At 56.2% G+C, this 18613-nt stretch overlaps 1 protein-coding gene across 3 annotated transcripts in view; it reads left to right on the forward strand.

Moving 5' to 3' along the window:
- Positions 1-94: 94 nt before the first annotated feature.
- The window catches only part of MEGF8 (multiple EGF like domains 8), a 40900-nt gene continuing 22381 nt past the window's right edge, over positions 95-18613 (forward strand). For 2 of the 3 annotated variants that reach the window (XM_045442213.1, XM_045442214.1), the window contains exons 1-18: positions 98-1048; positions 5722-5885; positions 6141-6347; positions 7294-7474; positions 7554-7642; positions 8157-8572; positions 9003-9148; positions 9274-9396; positions 11382-11536; positions 11845-11964; positions 12317-12461; positions 12550-12713; positions 15677-15877; positions 16263-16463; positions 16924-17160; positions 18056-18174; positions 18257-18388; positions 18483-18596. In XM_045442213.1, coding sequence (XP_045298169.1) covers positions 862-1048; positions 5722-5885; positions 6141-6347; positions 7294-7474; positions 7554-7642; positions 8157-8572; positions 9003-9148; positions 9274-9396; positions 11382-11536; positions 11845-11964; positions 12317-12461; positions 12550-12713; positions 15677-15877; positions 16263-16463; positions 16924-17160; positions 18056-18174; positions 18257-18388; positions 18483-18596 — 3101 coding nt within the window. In that variant the 5' untranslated portion in view covers positions 98-861. Of the gene's footprint in view, positions 1049-5721; positions 5886-6140; positions 6348-7293; positions 7475-7553; positions 7643-8156; positions 8573-9002; positions 9149-9273; positions 9397-11381; positions 11537-11844; positions 11965-12316; positions 12462-12549; positions 12714-15676; positions 15878-16262; positions 16464-16923; positions 17161-18055; positions 18175-18256; positions 18389-18482; positions 18597-18613 lie in introns of all 3 variants that reach the window. The other variant, XM_045442215.1, reaches the window with a different exon arrangement.

Genomic DNA, 18613 nt, shown 5'->3' on the forward strand with positions numbered 1-18613 from the left:
TGATTCTCTCTTCGCAGGCCAAGGAGGCCACTGCTGCGCACGCGTGTGGGAACAAATGGGCGGGGAAGTTTCCGGAAGTCTCCCTTTGTGGAGGGGTGGGGTTGGATGCTCTGCAGTCCTCCCAGGGCCGCTCTGACCTGCGGCTCCGCGACTTCTCGTCTCCTCTCCATTTTTCCTCCCACAGCGGCCGCTCGGCCCCCGCCCCCTCGCCCTCCCAGCGGGTCTTCCCAGGCCGCTCTGGCCCGAGCGTCCCCTCGTCTCTCTGATCTGGCCCATCCGGCTCCGGAGGGAGGCGCGGGTGGGTGAGCCAGGGAGTGCGTCTATGGGGTCCAGGCCTGAGCCCCTAAAGACGGGCTCCGCCCCCGACACCCGCTCGCGCCCCGCCCCCGGCTGGAGGGGTCTCTCCAGGACCTTCCGGGTCTGGCCCGGCAAGACCCGCACCCTCTATAGAGGCCCCCGCCGGGCTGTGGAGCCCTTCGCTCCCTGGGGACCCACCCGTATATAAGGTCCGTTTCGGCCTGCAGCGGCTCGCGTCTTTTACTGCTGGACACCGTTTATGGGGTCAGCTAGCCTATGGGGGCCCGTGACGATAAGCGACTCCCACGGTCCCTAGGGCTTGGCCCCGTCCATAACGACCCCATTTACAGGCCCTTTCGTGGGTCTATAGGATCTACTCCTCGGTTTCCACAGCCCGTCTACAGCGGCGGCTCCCTTCTGGGGGAGTGCAACTCCTGGACCTCCCTGGTCTACAAGGCCATGTCGCGTCTATAGAGGTCACATTTGCAGGGCCTCGCGCCGCGTGGAGGGTCCTCTCCAATCTTTACGGCCTGTCCCGTCTGTAAGTCAGTGCGGGAGGCGGATATGGCCCTGCGCCCGGCTCTGGCCGTGGCGCTGGCTCTATCTTTGGCCCTGCTGGGGCCGCTGTCCCCCGGGGCCCAGGCAGGGGACTGCAAGGGGCAGCGGCAAGTGCTGCGGGAGGCGCCAGGCTTCGTGACCGATGGTGCGGGCAACTACAGCGTCAATGGCAATTGCGAGTGGCTCATCGAGGGTGAGTGGGGCCGCGTGGGTCACACACTCACCCATTCGCTAATTCACTCATCTGTACACTCATTAATCCACTCACCGCATTCCCAGACTCCGGTTCTGGTCCAGGTCCTTTGCTCTGAAATGCAGCCAACCTGGGCCCTGCCCTGGAAGGCCTTGAAGTCTGGTGGGGGAGTCGCACCCAGACCCAGATGGACAATTACAAGCCAAGAGCCATCAATGAGAGATATTCTGAATAATTGTTAGCAACTCAGGCTCTGAGCCCAACCACCTGCTTCAAATTTGAGTCCCGCTTCTCAGTAGCTTTGTGAATTTGGGCAGGCAGCTTCCTTTCTCTGAGATTCGGCTTCCCCTCTCCCCAAGTGGGGATAATAATAGTACCGACCTCATAGGATTGTTGGAATTAAACGAGAACAGTATTTAACGTGCCTGGCACATAGTAAATACACAATAAATGGCATTAGAATCATACTGTTGTTATTTTTTATTTTTTTATTAATTTTTAAATGTTTATCTTTGAGAGAGACAGAGCGTCAGTGGGGGAGGGGCAGAAAGAGAGGGAGACAATCCAAAGTAGGCTCCAAGCTCTGAGCTGTGAGCACAGAGCCTGACATGGGGCTCGAACTCACAAACCGCGAGATCATGACCTGAGCCCAAATCGGACGCTTAACCAACTGAGCCACCTAGGTGCCCCTATACTGTTGTTATTTTTAAAGTACTTCAATAAAAGCATTTTTTGCAGTCATTCATGTGCCAGACATCATACTTGCCACTGGGACATAACAGTGACTAAGACAACTCTAGCGATCCCTGATGACTTGGGGCTTAGAATCCAGTGGGGAAGACAAAACACATGAATAGACAGACAGTGACTGCCCAGAGAGGTTGGGACTGTGACAGAGGAACCCCTGGAGCCTGGGGGAGCCCAGAAGAGGTACCTGGCCTGGTGGCTGGGAGAACAGAGAGGGCTTCCTGGGGGAGGACATGTCTGAGCTGAGCCCTCAAAGACCAACAGGAGTCAGCCAGGAAAGAGGAAGAACGTTCCAGAGGGAAACAGTCTATGTAGAGGCCCCATCACTATCTTTATGGGCTCTTAGTCCAGTGGGAGAAGCAAACTCACCCCCAGGGAATGGGAAGCCCAGAAGACATCTGACTTAGCTTGGCGTATAGCTCAGATCAGAGGGAACAGAAGGGTGTTCTAGGCAAGGAGAATAGACCATGTAAAGGCCTGGAAGCAGGAGGGTGTGACGCTTTTGAGGAACTAGGACACAGAATAGACAAAGAGTGAACTAGAGGGTGGAGGACCTTGTGGTATTGAGCTGTACCCTCAAGGGCAGTAGGGAGGTGGAAGAGAAGTCCAAAGGCAGTGGCCAGAAAAGTCCCGGAAGGCCTCTCGGCAGGGGTCCCCCAGAGGAGGTTCTGGGCAAAGGCCAGAAGTGTGATGGCCCAGATGATGCAGGGCCTCCCTTTGCAGGCCGCAGAGCATGGTCTTTGCCTAGGGACACTGGGGAGGTGTGGGAGGGTTTTGAGCCGGGAGGGACATGATCTGATTTATATTTTAGATCTCTGTGGCTATTATATGGGGTACGGATGAAGCATGTTTCTTGGGGATGAGTGTGTCTGTCCCCAGCTTGGGGGCCATTCCTGTCTGGGGGTGTGGGTGAGCACAGAATGGGAAGTACGTGTTCTTATGTATACATGGTTTTCTGACCTTCAGGAGTGCCAGCCTGGTCGGGGATGGTAAGAATGGATGCAGACATTCATTCCACGAGACAGGAGGAGGTGCAGAGGTTGGGTAGATGGGTCTAGGGGGAGGAGAGTATTCTCTTGGGGGTCACAGAGGAGGAGGAGCTACTGGAAATAGGGTTCTGAAGCATGCGTAGGAGTTTACGGGGTGAGAAAAGGGAACAGAAAAGAGAGGCTGGTGTGTTTCAGGAGCCGCGTCTCGGTTTGTCTGGTCTGGCTGGACTGTTGGCTGAGAAATGAGGGCGCCACAAGCAGGGGAAGAATGGCCTTGAAAGTCATGCTGAGCATTAATGGGGAGCCACAGAAGGATTTTGAGCAGGATTTTGAGCCTCTGGCCAAGTGGGGGGTGGATTGGAGACTTGATGTGCTGCTTTCAGGAGAGAATGAGTTCTGAACTGGGGCGGGAATGGAGGAGGTGGGAAGGGGCAGAGAGCACTGAGGCATGTTTGGGAAGTTTCACCAGTGAGACTTGGGGATCAGCTGGCTGGACATTGGGAGTAGAGAGGAGTCCAGGCGACTTCCAGATCCCCCTTGATCTCTCGTGCTTCCCAATGCCTATCACCTTTGAGAACCAACATGTTCCCCCATCTTTTAAACAATAAGCAGCTGACCTATTTCCTTTTGTACGACATTTACCCTTTATTGTAACCAGTCCTCATAACATCCTCCTGAATGAGAGGCATTCTGCTTTTGAAAAGCAGGGAGTTTGGGGGTCGGATTTCTGTCCAGGATGCCATGGGGATTGGGCCCATGATGGGTGGAAGGGGGAGATCTTGAACTTAGGGAGGAACTTGGGGAAAGCAGATGGTGACTGGCCTCTGGCATGCCCTTGACAAAATCACTTGTTGTGATTCTGGGAACCAAACTTATATTTTGGTTGAGGCTGGCAAGCTCTGGGAGGACTGGTTGCCTGGTCTGGCTGAATCGTTTTTCATTCCCCAGACCATGGTTTGGGGTCTGTGTGATGTTCTCAGGGGCTCTGGTCCGAGCCTGAGAGAGCTGCCAACTTTAGTATTCTTTCTTTTGTGCATTTCTTCATTCCTTCATCCAGTGTTTCCTGAGCCCTTGTTCAGTGCCAGGTCCTGTGCTGGGCAAGGTCAGGGAGGTACCCCAAGATGACTTAGGCCCAGGCCCTGTCCTATGGGTCTCCCCAGCTGCAGAAGGGGCAGACCCAGACATAGATGGTCCTGGCTCAGAGAAATGAGGCTTATAATGGAAAGTGAGAAGGCCAAAGAGAGGCACCTAAGCCAGCCAGGGGGCATCAGGGAAGGCTTCCTGGAGGAGGTGGGGAAGTTTGCTGGTACGAAGGGAATAAGTGCTCCAGACAGAGGGAGAGGCTTGTGCAAAGGCCCAGCTCCTGACGGAGTTGCAAGCAGCGGGGTGATGTGAGACTAGGTGAGACTTCGAATGGTAGCTTAGGGAGCTGGACTTTCTTCTGGGGATGGTGGGGAGCCATGGAGGGCTTTTGAACAGGATAGGGCCAGGGCCAGATGCGAAGTTAGGACGATCTGTCTAAGACCCTTGTCAGGGCAAGACAGGAGGCCGAGGTGGAGGCTGAATCAGTGGTCCTGGTAAGAGAGGACGAGGCCTAGGCAGGCATGTTAGAATCACCGTCTTGAATCTTCCCACCAGCCTTGGTGGGTGGGGAGAGTATCTCCATTTTACTTCAAGGAAACGGAGGCTCAGAGAGCCCGTGGAACGAACGCAAGATCACACAGCTAGTGAGTGGTGGGTGAGCACCTCCAGTATGCTGATGAGTGTGGTGAGGGGCATGGGGGAAGGGGCTGGCCCAGGGTCCCCCAGCAGTTCAGGAGCAGAGCTGGAACGCAGGTCTAGTTTCCTGAGCCCCCTAGTGTGAGATGTGGGATGAGAGAACCTTCTGGAATCAAGACCTGGCAGAGAGCAAGAACAGTGACAGTGGCTAGGGCAATGGCCCTTACGAAGCGCTAGGCCTCTCCTGTGGTCATAGTTGGATGTCAGCGGGGACTACAGTCATCCAAACACTCACCTGAGCCAGACGTCCAAGAACGCTCCCTCACAGGGCTGGCGGTTGCTGGTGGCCGCCAGCTGGAGGCTCAGCTGGGGCTGTCCGCTGGGATGCCTGCACGTGGCCCCTCCATGTGGCTTTGGCTTTTTCATAGCTTGTCTCTCTGAGGCTCTTCCCAGATACAAGGGGCAAGGAGTCAGTCCTCACCTCTCAGTGATAGGAGTGGCCAAAAAGTTTGAATCTACCTCAGTACTGTTATAACCCACTTTACAAATGAAGGAACACATCCAGAGAGGTAAGCCCAAGGCCACACAGCTAGTAGCTAGTAAGTGGCAGAACCAAGATGTGAGCCTGGGCAGTCTGGCTCAAGTCTGTGCCTTTAGCTACTACAGTAAACAGAGATGAGACCTGGGCGGGGGCCGAGAGGATCTGTGGTGCTCCAAGGTTCAGCCTTTGTCCATGGGGCAAGAAACTGGCCCCTTTGTTTGGAGTTCTGATCAGTTCTGGAACGGGGGACCCTCCCAGAGGCCCTTTTCCACCCGGGAGTAGGCTTTTCTGCTCAGGCCTGGACCCTGCCCCTCAGGCTTAGTGTCCGAGGCTCAGAAATAAACAAGAACAACTCTGTGTGACCACGGGGATGGGGTTCTTCTCTCTGCACTTCAGTTTTCCCATCTGAATGGTGGGAGGTGTTCAGCCTGGTATCAGGAGCCTTTTCCAGGGGTGATACTGTAATTCCTTCTCTGGCTCCTGGCCCTCTTGCTGTCACAGGTCTGACCTCCCTGGGCTGTGAGACCGAGAGCCCCTTGAAGGCAGGGCTCAGGTCTGACTCCCCTTTGGGTCCCCAGCGTCATGTGGAGCGGGGCTTGGTGTTCTTGGCTGGGCTGCATGGAGGCCCGGGGAGAGGGTCCGCATCTGAGCCCAGCCCCTCTGTTCTCGCTGCCCAGCCCCAAGCCCCCAGCATCGGATCCTGCTGGACTTTCTTTTCCTGGACACGGAATGCACGTACGACTACCTGTTTGTGTATGACGGCGACTCTCCCCGAGGGCCCCTGCTTGCCAGTCTGAGTGGCAGCACTCGGCCTCCGCCCATCGAGGCTTCCTCAGGCAAGGTCGGTGTGGCCGGACCGCGGGACTCTGGCCGGAGGTCTAGGTGGAGTTTGGAGGAAAGGGCGATAGAGACGCACAAGGAAACAGATGGGGAGGGGTGGAGGCAGCCAGAGAGACTTGGCATCAAACAGGACACAGGGACAAAGAAGGGTGGAGAGAGACAAAGACAGGAGGTGGGGACTCCTGGGGGGGATGGGGACAGGAGCGGACCCCCTCGCCGTCCAGTCCCCGGAACCCTGCCCGTCTTGTGCCTGCAGATGCTCCTCCACCTCTTCAGTGATGCCAACTACAACCTGCTGGGCTTCAATGCCTCCTTCCGCTTCTCCCTGTGCCCCGGGGGCTGCAGCAGCCACGGGCAGTGCCAGCCCCCTGGCGTGTGCGCCTGCGAGCCCGGCTGGGGGGGCCCTGACTGCAGCCTGCAGGAGTGCCCGGCCTACTGTGGCGGCCACGGCACCTGCGCTTCGGTGAGCCCAGCCCCCGCTGCGTCCCCCTGGGGCCCTGATCTGTGACCACACCTACCGCCCCATCTCCTGACTCTGCCCCTGCCTGAAACCCCCCTGCCACTCTGCCCTCTCCCATGACAGCAACCCCGCCAGGGACCCTCCCGTCACCCACAGTACTCCCCTCTTCCTTCCACACCCTGCCCCACCCCACCTTTATCTGGAGCCCCTCTTCTGCCTGAGCCCACTCCCGTCCTGCCCGTGACCTACCTCCCACCTGTGAACCCACCTGCCTTCTGCTTGCCAGATGCTACTCCATCCCCTAACCCAGGCACTCTGTCTGGCCTTGGGCCCCCAGCCCCGACTTCTTCTTCTTCTTTTTAAATGTTTATTTATTTTTGAGAGTGCACAACCAGGGGAGGGGCAGAGAGAGGGGCACAGAGGGGGACAGAAGCACCTCCATGCTGACAGCGAGCTCGACGCGAGGTTTGAACTCACGAACTGTGAGATCATGACGTGAGCCGAAGTTGGGTGCTCAACTGACCGAACCACCCAGGCACCCCCTCCAGCCCCAACTTCTGACTTCTGACCACTGACCTCGGGCCTCAGACTGAAGTCTTCCGGCCCAGGCTGACGTTGACCTCACCACTGTCCTTCTTCTCCAACCTCTCCTCTTGTTGTCTGTCCTCATTTTCCTCTCTGGGTCCTTCTGTCTTTCCCATTCCCCTATTTTTGTTGGTCTGTCTGCTGTTTTCTACCTCTCTTCCTCCCTCTTGATGTGTCACTGTGTCCCTTTCTTTCTCCGTCTGTTGGCCTGTCTCCTTCCTATCTCACTCCATCTCTCCTTTCCTGTCCATCTTTTTCCTTCTCCCTTTCTACCCCTTATGTCTCACTCGGGCTCTGGCTCTCCTCCCCCGCCTCTCTTTTTTCCTCTCTCTATCCCTGCCTTTGTGTCCTGTCTCCCCTCCAGCCCCTGGGACCATGCCGCTGTGAGCCTGGCTTCCTGGGACGCGCCTGTGACCTGCACCTGTGGGAGAACCAGGGGGCTGGCTGGTGGCACAACGTGAGTGCCGGGGACCCTGCCTTCTCGGCCCGTATTGGGGCAGCTGGTGCCTTCCTGTCCCCGCCGGGTCTGCTGGCTGTTTTTGGAGGTGAGCAGAGGGGGTGCGTGTCTGTCTCCAGCAGCCTGCAGCCTGTGGCCAGGGCTTGAGGCCATCTCCCCTTCCGCAGGCCAGGACCTCAACAGAGCCCTGGGTGATCTCGTCCTGTACAACTTCTCTGCCAACACCTGGGAGCGCTGGGACCTGAGTCCTGCCCCGGTATGGACCCCGCCTCGCCCCTGCCCTGCTCAGAGGTGCCTGTCCACTCTGTGAGGCCCAGCCAGCCACCACCCCACCCCCAACAGAGCGACACCCTCATCCCACGCGTCCCCACCCCTGCAGCTTGATACAGGCCCACCTACTCCTCCCGGTTCTGCTTTTCTAGCTCTAATTTCCTTTTTTCTTCCTTTATCTCCTCTTCTGCATCTTCTTCTGTGGACCTCCTGTCTCTTTCTCTTGGTTTCTCTCTCCGATTTTGTCCCTGCCTCTTGGTTTTCTGCTCTCTCTTGGACTCTGTGTCTTCCCTCTGGGCTATGTGTCTCTCTTTTCTCCACCATCTCTGTTTCCTGCCTCCTCTGTCTCACCTCTGTTTTGTATTTGCATGTGTCTGTCTCTCTTTGATCTCTTTGTGTATCTCTGTCTGTCTTTCTCTGTGTCTCTGTCTTTTCTTGTGTCTCTGTCTCTGTTACTCTTTCTGTGTGTCACCATCTGTCTCCCGGTCTCTTTCTCACAGGCTGCCCGTCACTCCCATGTGGCTGTGGCCTGGGCCGGCTCCCTGGTGCTCATGGGGGGTGAGCTGGCTGATGGCTCCCTCACCAGCGACGTGTGGGCCTTCAGCCCCCTGGGCGGGGGCCACTGGGAGCTGCTCGCACCACCTGGTTCCAGTTCCTCGGGGCCACCAGGCCTGGCAGGTCACGCCGCCGCCCTAGTGGATGACATCTGGCTCTACGTGTCTGGTGGCCGCACCCAGCACGACCTCTTCTCCTCTGGCCTCTTCCGCTTCCGTCTCGACAGCACCAGTGGGGGCTACTGGGAGCAGGTGATTCCAGCAGGCGGGCGGCCTCCTGCTGCCACGGGCCACTCCATGGTGTTCCATGCCCCCTCGCGCACCCTGCTGGTTCACGGTGGACACCGGCCCTCCACCGCGCGGTAAGTGACCTGCCCTGCAGGGCCAAGCCTGGCCCAGTCCCCTGGGCCTTCAGTCTTTGCTGGTCTTCGCCCACTGATGTACTTCTGCAGTCATTCGGTCACTCACTAGGTCATTCAGTCCCTCACGTGCCCGCCCGCTCACTCATTCTCCATCCCTTCGTTCACTGTCTTGGCCAGTTCCTTCCCACACACTCCCACCCATCCATCCCCTCAGCCACACCCTGCTTGGAGGGCCAGCCCTGGCTAGATTATGCACGGAACCCAGTGATGAGCCAGAGCTGTGTCCTGCCCAGCAGGAGCCTCTCGTCCCAAGGGGACATAAACCCCGTCACAGCCGGTCTCACCCTGGGTGATCTCACAGCTCTTGAGAGCCCAAGGGAGGGAGAGAAGCCCTTCCTGCCCTGAGCTCCTCCCCTGCCGCTCCCTGCAGGTTCTCTGTGCGGGTGAACTCCACAGAGCTTTTCCACGTGGATCGGCGCGTGTGGACCACCCTGAAGGGCCGGGATGGGCTCCAGGGCCCACGGGAGAGAGCCTTCCACACAGCCAGCGTCCTGGGCAACTACATGGTGGTCTATGGTGAGGAGGCTCCCTGATCCCGCCTGCCTGCCAGGGCCCCAAGCCCGCACTGAGCTGAGGCTCCCTGCACGGGTGTCCCCACGTCCGCCAGGCTTGCCAGCTGTGCCCCTTTCCTCCTTTCCTAGGGGGCAACGTGCACACCCATTACCAGGAGGAGAAATGCTATGAAGATGGCCTCTTCTTCTACCACCTTGGCTGCCATCAGTGGGTGTCGGGGGCCGAGCTTGCCCCCCCGGGAACCCCTGAGGGTGAGTGGCCCGTCCGTTTTCCTGAGGGGCTTCTGAGAGTCGCGCTTCCCTGACAGTGAATCTGGGCTTCAGGCAGGAGCCACCTCGGTCCTTGTAGGGTGAGCCAGACGTCCCTCTGGAGCTGGCTTCGGGGGGCAAACCTGTGCTGGAGGCAGGACAGGGGCACCGTTGCCATGGAGACCGGAGGCAGTTACAGCAGCACGGGTCTAGGCTCCAGTCCAGGTTTTACCAGTTTCCAGCTGCCCCAGCGAAGTGCCTACCTACGAGGGGACCTTTTCAAGGTCCTGTAATGGGCAAGTGGCAGAACCAGGATGGCTGTCCCCAAACAACCATCTGTGCAAAAATATCATTTAATCATCCCATGCCTCAGTTTCCCCATCTGTGAAATGGGGATGCTGGTAACACTTAACCCACTGGGCTGTTGTGAGAATGAATTGAGATGGCTCAAAGATGGAGACAGCCTAGCGAAGAGCTCAGTATATTGTCTCGTACGGTCAGAATCCAGCCCCAGGACTTGCCTGGGAGGGGGGGTGGAGAAACCTTCAAACTCATTGAATCCGACTACTTTGAGAATCAGAAGAAAGCCACAGGCCCTCTCCTCAGAAAGACGCTTGTAACACAAACTGGGCATATTATTTCAGGGGGCTGTGGACTTCTAGGGGGCCCATCTATTCTCCCCGCCCCCCCCCCCCCACAGAAGAATGAGGAGGCCTTGAATCCAGGGCTCATCTGCCTGTCCCTGTTTCTCCTTTAGGCCAAAGGCCTCTTCCTCCTTTGTAGTTTGCAAGTCCCCAGGCCAAGTCCCATGTGTTTACAGAGCATACATTTCCGTAAGAGGGTGAGGGGTCACCGATCACTGACCACTTACACATCAGTCAGGACCCTTGGCTCTAAGTGACCAATCCAACCCAGCCAGCTCGAGCAAAACCCAAGTTCTTGGCTCATATGAGTGAAAACTGGCTTCAGGCTGGTCTGGATCTGGGTGCTTACGTGATGGCATCAGCTAGCCCTTGTTTGAGCTCACTTCATTCTGTGGCAGGTTTGTCATTTGTAAATGGTCACCAGCAGCCCTGGGACTATATCTACTCCTTTGAAATGCCCAGAGGGAAGGGGCACCTGGGCGGCTCAGTCGCTTAAGCGTCTGGCTCTTGATTTCCACTCAGGTCATGATCTCGCGGTTCGTGAGATCGAGGCTTGTGTCAGGCGCTGTGCTGACAGTGCAGAGCCTGCTTGGATTCTCTCTCTCTCCCTCTCTCTCTTGTCCCTCCCCTGGTCGCATTCTCTCTGTTTTTCTTTCTCAAAGTAAAGTACGTTAAAAAAAAAAATGTGTTTAAAATGCTCAGAGGGAAGAGGGTGCTATCTCCCAAGAATTGAAGGAACTGGTCCTATTCCAGAACTTATCACTGACACTGATGGGCCTGGGCTAAGCCCCACTGCTGCCAGAGGCAGGGTCAGCTCAACTTGAGCCTGTGGACTATAGTGGGAGAAGGTGGTTTTCCAGAGGAAAATCAGAGTTGTCACCAGAAGGGAGGCTGGTGCCAGATAGACAACACCAGGAGAGAGCCAGGCACCCTGCCTCGTGGCTCCCTGAGGGCAGGAGGACAGTTCCATTTACAGAGGAAGAGACCAACTCAGAGAAGTTGAGTCTCTTGCCCAAGGCCACTCAGCAAGTTAGTAGTTGATCCATGACTTGAGCCCAAGTAGGTGGTAGACATAAGAATCGAAGCCAAGTTTTTCTGACCCCCAAGATCATGCTCTGTCTTCAAGGTGGTTTGCACAGTGGTGTGGAAGCTCTGGCAGGTGTGGGGCCAGACATGCTAGGAGGGCTTCCTTGGGCACGCTGGGTTAAAGCAGGAAGTAGCAGGTTGGGCTGAAGCATAGGAGAGTTGGGTAGTCCTCTGGACAAGGGAGCCGTGGTTAGAGGGACAAGGGAAGACTGGTTAGAGTCTCATGTCCTTGTTGGGGGGGGATCTGTATTCTCCTAGGCCGAGCAGCACCTCCCAGTGGTCGATACTCGCATGTGGCGGCTGTGCTTGGTGGCAGTGTCCTGTTGGTGGCTGGGGGGTACAGTGGCCGGCCTCGTGGGGACTTGATGGCCTACAAGGTGCCTCCCTTTGTGTTCCAGGCGCCTGCTCCGGACGTGAGCACTGGGGTGATAGGGAGAGGGTGGCTGGGAAGGAGGTAGCATGGTTCCCATGGATGAGGGAGAAAGGTGGGGTGAGTCCCTGGGAGAAGGACTGGGGTCCCTAGGGATATGAGAGGAGGGAGGTTGGTCCCCAGGTTCAAGGGGGGAGGAGCGGAGGTCCCTGGGGCTGAGGGCAGAGCAGATAGGGATCCCCAAGGTGCTGAGTGAGCAGTGGAGGCTCCCCGGGATGATCACAGGGAGTGGGGATGAGGGAGCAGGCTCCAGGTCTCAGGAGCCCCCTCTCCCACTCCCCGTCTCTGCAGTACCACTTAGACTACTGCTCCATGTACACGGACCACAGCGTCTGCTCCCGAGACCCTGAATGCAGTTGGTGTCAGGGGGCCTGCCAAGCTGCACCACCTCCTGGGACCCCGTCTGGGGCTGTGAGTGACCGTCCCAGCTCTGTCTCCTAGTGCAGAGACACGGCCGTCAGCGTCTCCCTCTGTCTAAACCAAGCAGAGAAGGACTTTCTCTCACTTGGGACACTTGTTTTCACACCTAAGATTGGCATTCCTGACCCCTCAACCTCTGACCCCTCCCAGTGCTTTTGAGCTTGTGACCCTGTCCCCAGATCCCTTAGCTCCTGTCCTGTTGCTCTTCCTCATTCCAAGTGGCTTTCAAGTCCCTTCTCTAATTTCCTGGTGCCTTCCACCCCACTACTCCTGAATCTACAGTCCTTTCCAGATCCTTTAAGCCCCTGTGGACAGTAACCCCTGTCCCCTCCCCTCCCTGTAGTGTCCAGCTGCCAGCTGCCTGGGTCTGGGCCGCCTTCTGGGTGACTGCCAGGCCTGCCTGGCCTTCAGCGGCCCGACAACTCCTCCCCGGGGGCCCGGTGCTCTGGGCTGGTGCGTGCATAATGAGAGCTGCCTCCCTCGGCCTGGTGAGTGCCCATTGGCAGTGTGGGAGGGGGCGGGACAGCGCCCCATGCTGACCTTCCCCCGCCCGCCCCCCCCCCCCCGTCCTCACAGAACAGGCCCGCTGCCGAGGGGAGCAGATCTCAGGCACCGTGGGCTGGTGGGGGCCTGCGCCTGTCTTCGTCACATCCCTGGAGGCCTGCGTCACCCAGAGCTTCCTGCCTGGCCTGCACCTGCTCACTTTCCAGCAGCCGCCCAACGCCTCCCAGCCCGACAAGGTGGGGAGCCAGGGGGTGGGGCCCAGCGTGGAGTGTTGAAGGGTCTGGTCCTGGGGTTTTCGTTTTTCAAATGGTTCTATACAGCTCTTGTGTTTGCCTCATAAGTCTCTACATTCAAGGGTCCGATTTTTAAAAGTTGTGCTAAAACACACAGTGTAAAATTTTACATCGTGTAAAATTTACCAGCACTGATATTAAGCACATTCACAATATTGTGCAACTATCACCACCTGGTTCCAGAACAGTTTTGTTACCCTGAAGAGAAACCCCAGATCCTTAAGTAATCCCTCTCTATTCCCCCTCTCCCCCTGGCCCCTGGCCAGCCACTAACCTTTTACTGGTTAGTGGTTGACGGTCTACTAACTCTGGATTTGCCAACTGTGGATATGCCTTATAAATGGAATCATACACGTTGTCTTCTGTGTATGGTTTTTTTCACTTAAAGTAGTGTTTTCAGTGTTCATCCATGTTGTAGCATGCCTCAGAATTTCGTTCCTTTTTATGGGTGAATGATATCCTCTTGTATGACTGTGCCAATCCATTCATCAGCTGATGGCTGTTTATACCTGTTGGCTATTGGGAATAGTTCTGCTGTGAGCATTCATGGATAAACCATTTTGCATACATATTTGCTTTTTTTCAACTCATTTTTTTTTTTTTTTTTAATCTTTATTTTTGAGAGAGACAGAGACAGAACATGAGTGGGTTAGGGGCAGAGAGAGGAAGACACAGAATTCGAAGCAGGCTCCAGGCTCCGAGCTGTCAGCACAGAGCCCGACGTGGGGCTCGAACTCACAAGCTGTGAGATCATGACCTGAGCTGAAGTCAGACACTCAACTGACTGAGCCACCCAGGCGCCCCTCAACTCATTTTTTAATGTCTATTTATTTTTGAGAGAGAGAGAGACAGCGTGCATGGGGGAGGGCAGAGAGAGAGAGAGAGGAAGACACAGAATCTGAAGCAGGTTCCAGGCTCTGAGCTCTCAGCACAGAACCCGACACAGGACTCGAACTCAGGAGCTGTGAGATCATGACCTGAGTTGAAGTCGGACACTTAACCCCCTGAGCTGCTCAGGCGCCCCCGTGTTTGCTTTTAAAAAAATGGGGGCGCCTGGATGGCGCAGTCGGTTAAGCGTCCGACTTCAGCCAGGTCACGATCTCGCGGTCCGTGAGTTCGAGCCCCGCGTCAGGCTCTGGGCTGATGGCTCAGAGCCTGGAGCCTGTTTCCGATTCTGTGTCTCCCTCTCTCTCTGCCCCTCCCCCGTTCATGCTCTGTCTCTCTCTGTCCCCAAAAAAATAAATAAACGTTGAAAAAAAAAATAAAAATAAAAAATATTTTATTTTTTTTAATTGAAGTATAATTGGCATACAATATTATGTTAGTTTTTAACGTAGAAAAGAATGATTTGAAATTCGTATGTATTGCAATAAACACCTATTGTCAGCTCTTTTGGGCTTATATCCGGGAGCAGAATTGCTGGGTCATATGGTGATTCAATGTTTAGCTTATGCAGGAACCACCAAATTGTTTTCCGCAGTGGCTACTTCTTGATTTTTAGAAGTTGTATGGGGAAAAAATCACAATGATGTAAAAAGTTGTTAAGCAAAAAGGGTCTCCATCTATCCTGCTCCCTATCTAGAGCAGTATGGGAAGCTCTCCCTAGCATCTCCCCAACTTAAGACCACCCTGACTCTTCCTGGAAGATCCATTTGGATTTCTTTTATATCCTTGCAGAGTCTGCCTATTCAGATACATGTGAATGTGACATTGAATTATTTTTCTTTCTTGCACAAAAAGTAATATTCTTTTATTTATTTTTTAAAAAAATGTATTTATTTATCTTGAGAGAGAGAGTGAGCAAGCACACGCACTCGCACGAGCAAGAAGGGGGCAGAGAGAGAGAGGGAGAGAGAATCCCAAACAGGCCCCGCACTGTCAGTGTGGAGCCCGACTCGGGTCTTGATCTCACGTGAGATTGTGACCTGAGCTGAGATCAAGAGTCAGACACTTAACTGACCGAGCCACCCAGGTGCTCCTTCCTTTTATTTCTTAATTTTTTTTTTAATGTTTATTTATTCTTGAGAGAGAGAGAGAGCCTGAGTTGGGGAGAGGCAGAGAGAGAAAGAGGGAGACAGAATCTGAAGCAGACTCCAGGCTCTGAGCTTTCAGCACAGTCAGGCTTGAACTCATGAACTGCAAGATCATGACCTGAGCCAAAGTCGGACGCTTAACCAACTAAGCCATCCAGGAACCCCATTCCTTTTGTTTCTTAACATATCCTGGCAAGCTCCTTAGAATTTAGAAAACACCTCATTTTTTTTGTTTTGTTTAAAGCTTTGTAATAGTCCATTTAGATTCTAGGGCCGTAGTGCTGCAGTTTATTTAAACAGCCTCCTGTTGACGAACACATGGGTTATTCCATTCTTTTGCAATTATAAAACACACGCTAACAAATTACGTAGTGTGTCTGTCACTTTGAATGTTGGATCTGGACTCTTCTTTTTTTTTTTTTTTTTTTTAAACTTATGTACTGGTTTGTTGTATAACAGAGAACACGTTACAGAGGGCGAGGCTCCGAAGGGCTGTGAGCGAAGGAGCTCTGTCCTCATGGAGCTGGGGTGCCACCCCTCGCTGGCGTGGATGTGTTCACTAACCTGGAAGTTCTCCAAACCCTGTAGTTAAGGGACTTAAAAAAAAAAAAATCTGGACTCTTTAAGGGTTTAGGTAGAAAGGTGAAATGTCAGGGAAGAGGCTCCTGAAAGGTCTGGGGTCCTGGATTTTACTGAGAGAAGTGATGAGCAGAGGCTGGGACCCTGTTGTCTGTTGTCTGAGTTGAAGTCCCAACTCAGAGTGCCCCTGGCCTCAGTCTCATGTTTCATAAAATAGGGAAGGAGGTTGGGTGTGGACACCGAGGGGCCATGCAAAGAGACACTCACACATCCCCTTCTCCCTGGCTGGCACAGGTCCTGATTGTCCGCAGTACGACCATCACTCTGACGCCCAGCCCAGAGACCGACGTGTCCCTGGTCTACCGTGGCTTCATCCACCCACTGCTGCCAGGAGGGCCTGGGGGGCCAGGGGCTGAGGATGTAGCTGTGTGGGCCCGGGCCCAGCGTCTACATGTCTTGGCCCGGATGGCCCGTGGCCCTGACACAGAGAACATGGTGAGGGTGCTTGAACGTTCAGGGGGGCTGCTAATTATAAGTACGGGGGCTGGGGTGTATAGTGCCAGGGGAAGACTAGGGAAAAATCAGAGGCATGGGATATATCCTTAGTGGAGGGAGGCCCTGGGGTTTTCGGTTATGAGTGGAGTTTGGGGGGAATTTTGAAGAAGGTGGGGAACGTCTGAGTTACTAAATCCGATTTCCCTGAGGTGGGTTGTTGGAGGGTTTAGGGGTTTGCAGGGATTCTTGGGGTCTAAGGAACTCCGAGGCCTTCTTCCCAGGATGGAGGTGAGTGCTAGGTGGGTTTGGGGCTCTTGGAGGTTTCAGGGGTTAGGGCGGCACTGGAACATTCTGAGGCCCCTGTCTGTCCCCCACCCCTACCCAGGAGGAGGTGGGGCGCTGGGTGGCTCAGCAGGAGAAGGAGACAAGGCGGCTGCAGCGCCCGGGGTCTGCTCGCCTCTTCCCACTGCCTGGCCGGGGCCACAAGTATGCGGTCGAGATCCGGGGCCAGCTCAATGGCTCGGCAGGCCCTGGGCACAGTGAACTTACCCTGCTGTGGGACCGGACCGGCGTGCCAGGTGGCAGCGTGAGTACCCAGGCCCTGGCCTCTGACCCTTCACCCAGGCCCTGACTTCAGTTCCCCGGAGCTTTCTGAATGCCAGAGCACAAATTCTAACCCTCTTGACCTGACCTCTTACCCCTTGACTCTTGAACTCTGGGCCTCACCTTGAGCCCTCTAGGCCCCAACCTCCGACCCCCAGACTCTGACCTGATCTCACATTCTGACTCCTGCCCTGACCCCACTGGCCCTGACTTCTGCCCTCTCTACTTTGACCTCTAATCTCTAGATTCTCTCAAACCCTGATGCCCTCTTGTCTGCTCATCCTAAATCCTGACTTTCTACACGCTGAAGTTCTCAACTTTGTCTGCAGACACTGAAGTCTGTAGCCCCAAACCCCCAAACCCTGACCCCTACCCCCAACCTCGACTCTTGCCCTGTGACTCGGAGTGTGGACCCCTGATCCTAACGTGAGCACTTCCCGCAGGAGATCTCCTTCTTCTTTCTGGAGCCTTACCGCTCTTCAGCCTGTTCGTCTTATTCCTCCTGCCTGGGCTGCTTGGCGGACCAGGGCTGCGGCTGGTGCCTGACCAGCGCCACCTGCCACCTGCGCCAGAGCGGGGCCCACTGCGGGGACGACAGGACCGGTGGGTCCCTGCTGGTGCTGGTGCCTGCCCTCTGCCCGCTCTGCGAGGAGCATCGTGACTGTCACGCCTGTACCCAGGTGCCTGCCAAGCCACAGAGGGGAGGTCTCGAGACAAAAGCAGCCAAATCGGGCGACTGGGAAAGGGGGAGGGCCCCTGGAGTTGGCACGGGCATCTTAGGGGTCCCCCTGGGGGCAGTGGCAGGAGGCAGGTGGAGCTGTTGTCTTTGATCTACAGTTGAGAGCCGGGTGGGGAGCAGAGGAGAGGGGCTGGAGAATGGGCTCCCGGCAATCAGGACTCTCTCTGTTGTCACTGCCAGAAACCCAAGTTGGTACCTCCTTACCAGAGGAGCATTTATGGGCTCAGGCTCCAGAGTCCAGGAGTAGGTCTTTAGGCCTGTGATTCAGACCGTGTCGTCAGGCATCCACCTCCCTTCATTCTATACCCTTGCTTCCCTGGAGGTTCATTCCTCAGGGGTTGCAAGGGATTCACAAGGGCTCCAGACCGTTGTCCCCCCCACTCAGCTACCCGAGTCCTAAGTGGAAGAAAGCAACTTTCCGTCCTCACCCCACTCTCGCCCCCAGTTCAACGGAAGTCCTAGAAGGACATTTCACTGGCTCTGGTTGGGTCTTGTGCCGACTTTCAGACCCGTCTGTGAGGCTGAGGGGGAGGACGTGTGGCCCTGTCCACATCTGAATCTTCAGGATAGATCAGCCCTATCTGGACCACACGTAGGGGTTCTGTTGCCCCAAAAGGCAGTGGCTGTTGGGAAGGCAGTTCCCACGGATCTTCAGCCGTGGCTGGAGGGGAGAGTCTGGAGAGGATGGCAGTTGGGGAGGGAGGTGGGCTTGGAGGGGTGGTCTGGGGGGTGGGTGGGTGAGGGAGGCAGCTGCTAGTTGGGCTGGGGACGGAGCCTGTGCTGGCAGCCCAAGGGAGATGGCTAAGCTGGGCTCTTCCTCCTCCTTAACTCCCCAGGACCCCTTCTGCGAGTGGCATCAGAGCACCAGCCGCAAAGGGGATGCAGCGTGCAGCCGGCGGGGCCGGAGTCGGGGCGCCCTGAAGAGCCCAGAGGAGTGTCCCCCGCTCTGCAGCCAGTGAGCCGCCTGGGCCCAGGGAGAGGGTATGGGGAGGGTTTGTGGGGGCCGGTTTGACCCTGTCCCTGCTCCCCGCCCCCAGACGCCTAACCTGTGACGACTGCCTGGCCAACTCCAGCCAGTGCGCCTGGTGTCAGTCCACCCACACCTGCTTCCTGTTCGCTGCCTACCTGGCACGGTACCCGCACGGGGGCTGCCGTGGCTGGGACGACAGGTACAGTCTTGTCAGGGTGGCGGGGCTCCCAGAGAGGAGAATGGAGCCGGGGGGAGGGGGCGGTGGGACGCCCACCACGCCTGTCGCCCTGCAGCGTGCACTCAGAGCCCCGGTGCCGGAGCTGCGACCGCTTCCTGACCTGCCACGAGTGTCTGCAGAGCCATGAGTGCGGCTGGTGCGGCAATGAGGACAACCCCACGCTGGGACGGTGAGGCAGGGGACAGT

This window comes from Leopardus geoffroyi, chromosome E2, assembly GCF_018350155.1.
Source record: "Leopardus geoffroyi isolate Oge1 chromosome E2, O.geoffroyi_Oge1_pat1.0, whole genome shotgun sequence".
NCBI classification, from domain to species: domain Eukaryota; kingdom Metazoa; phylum Chordata; class Mammalia; order Carnivora; family Felidae; genus Leopardus; species Leopardus geoffroyi.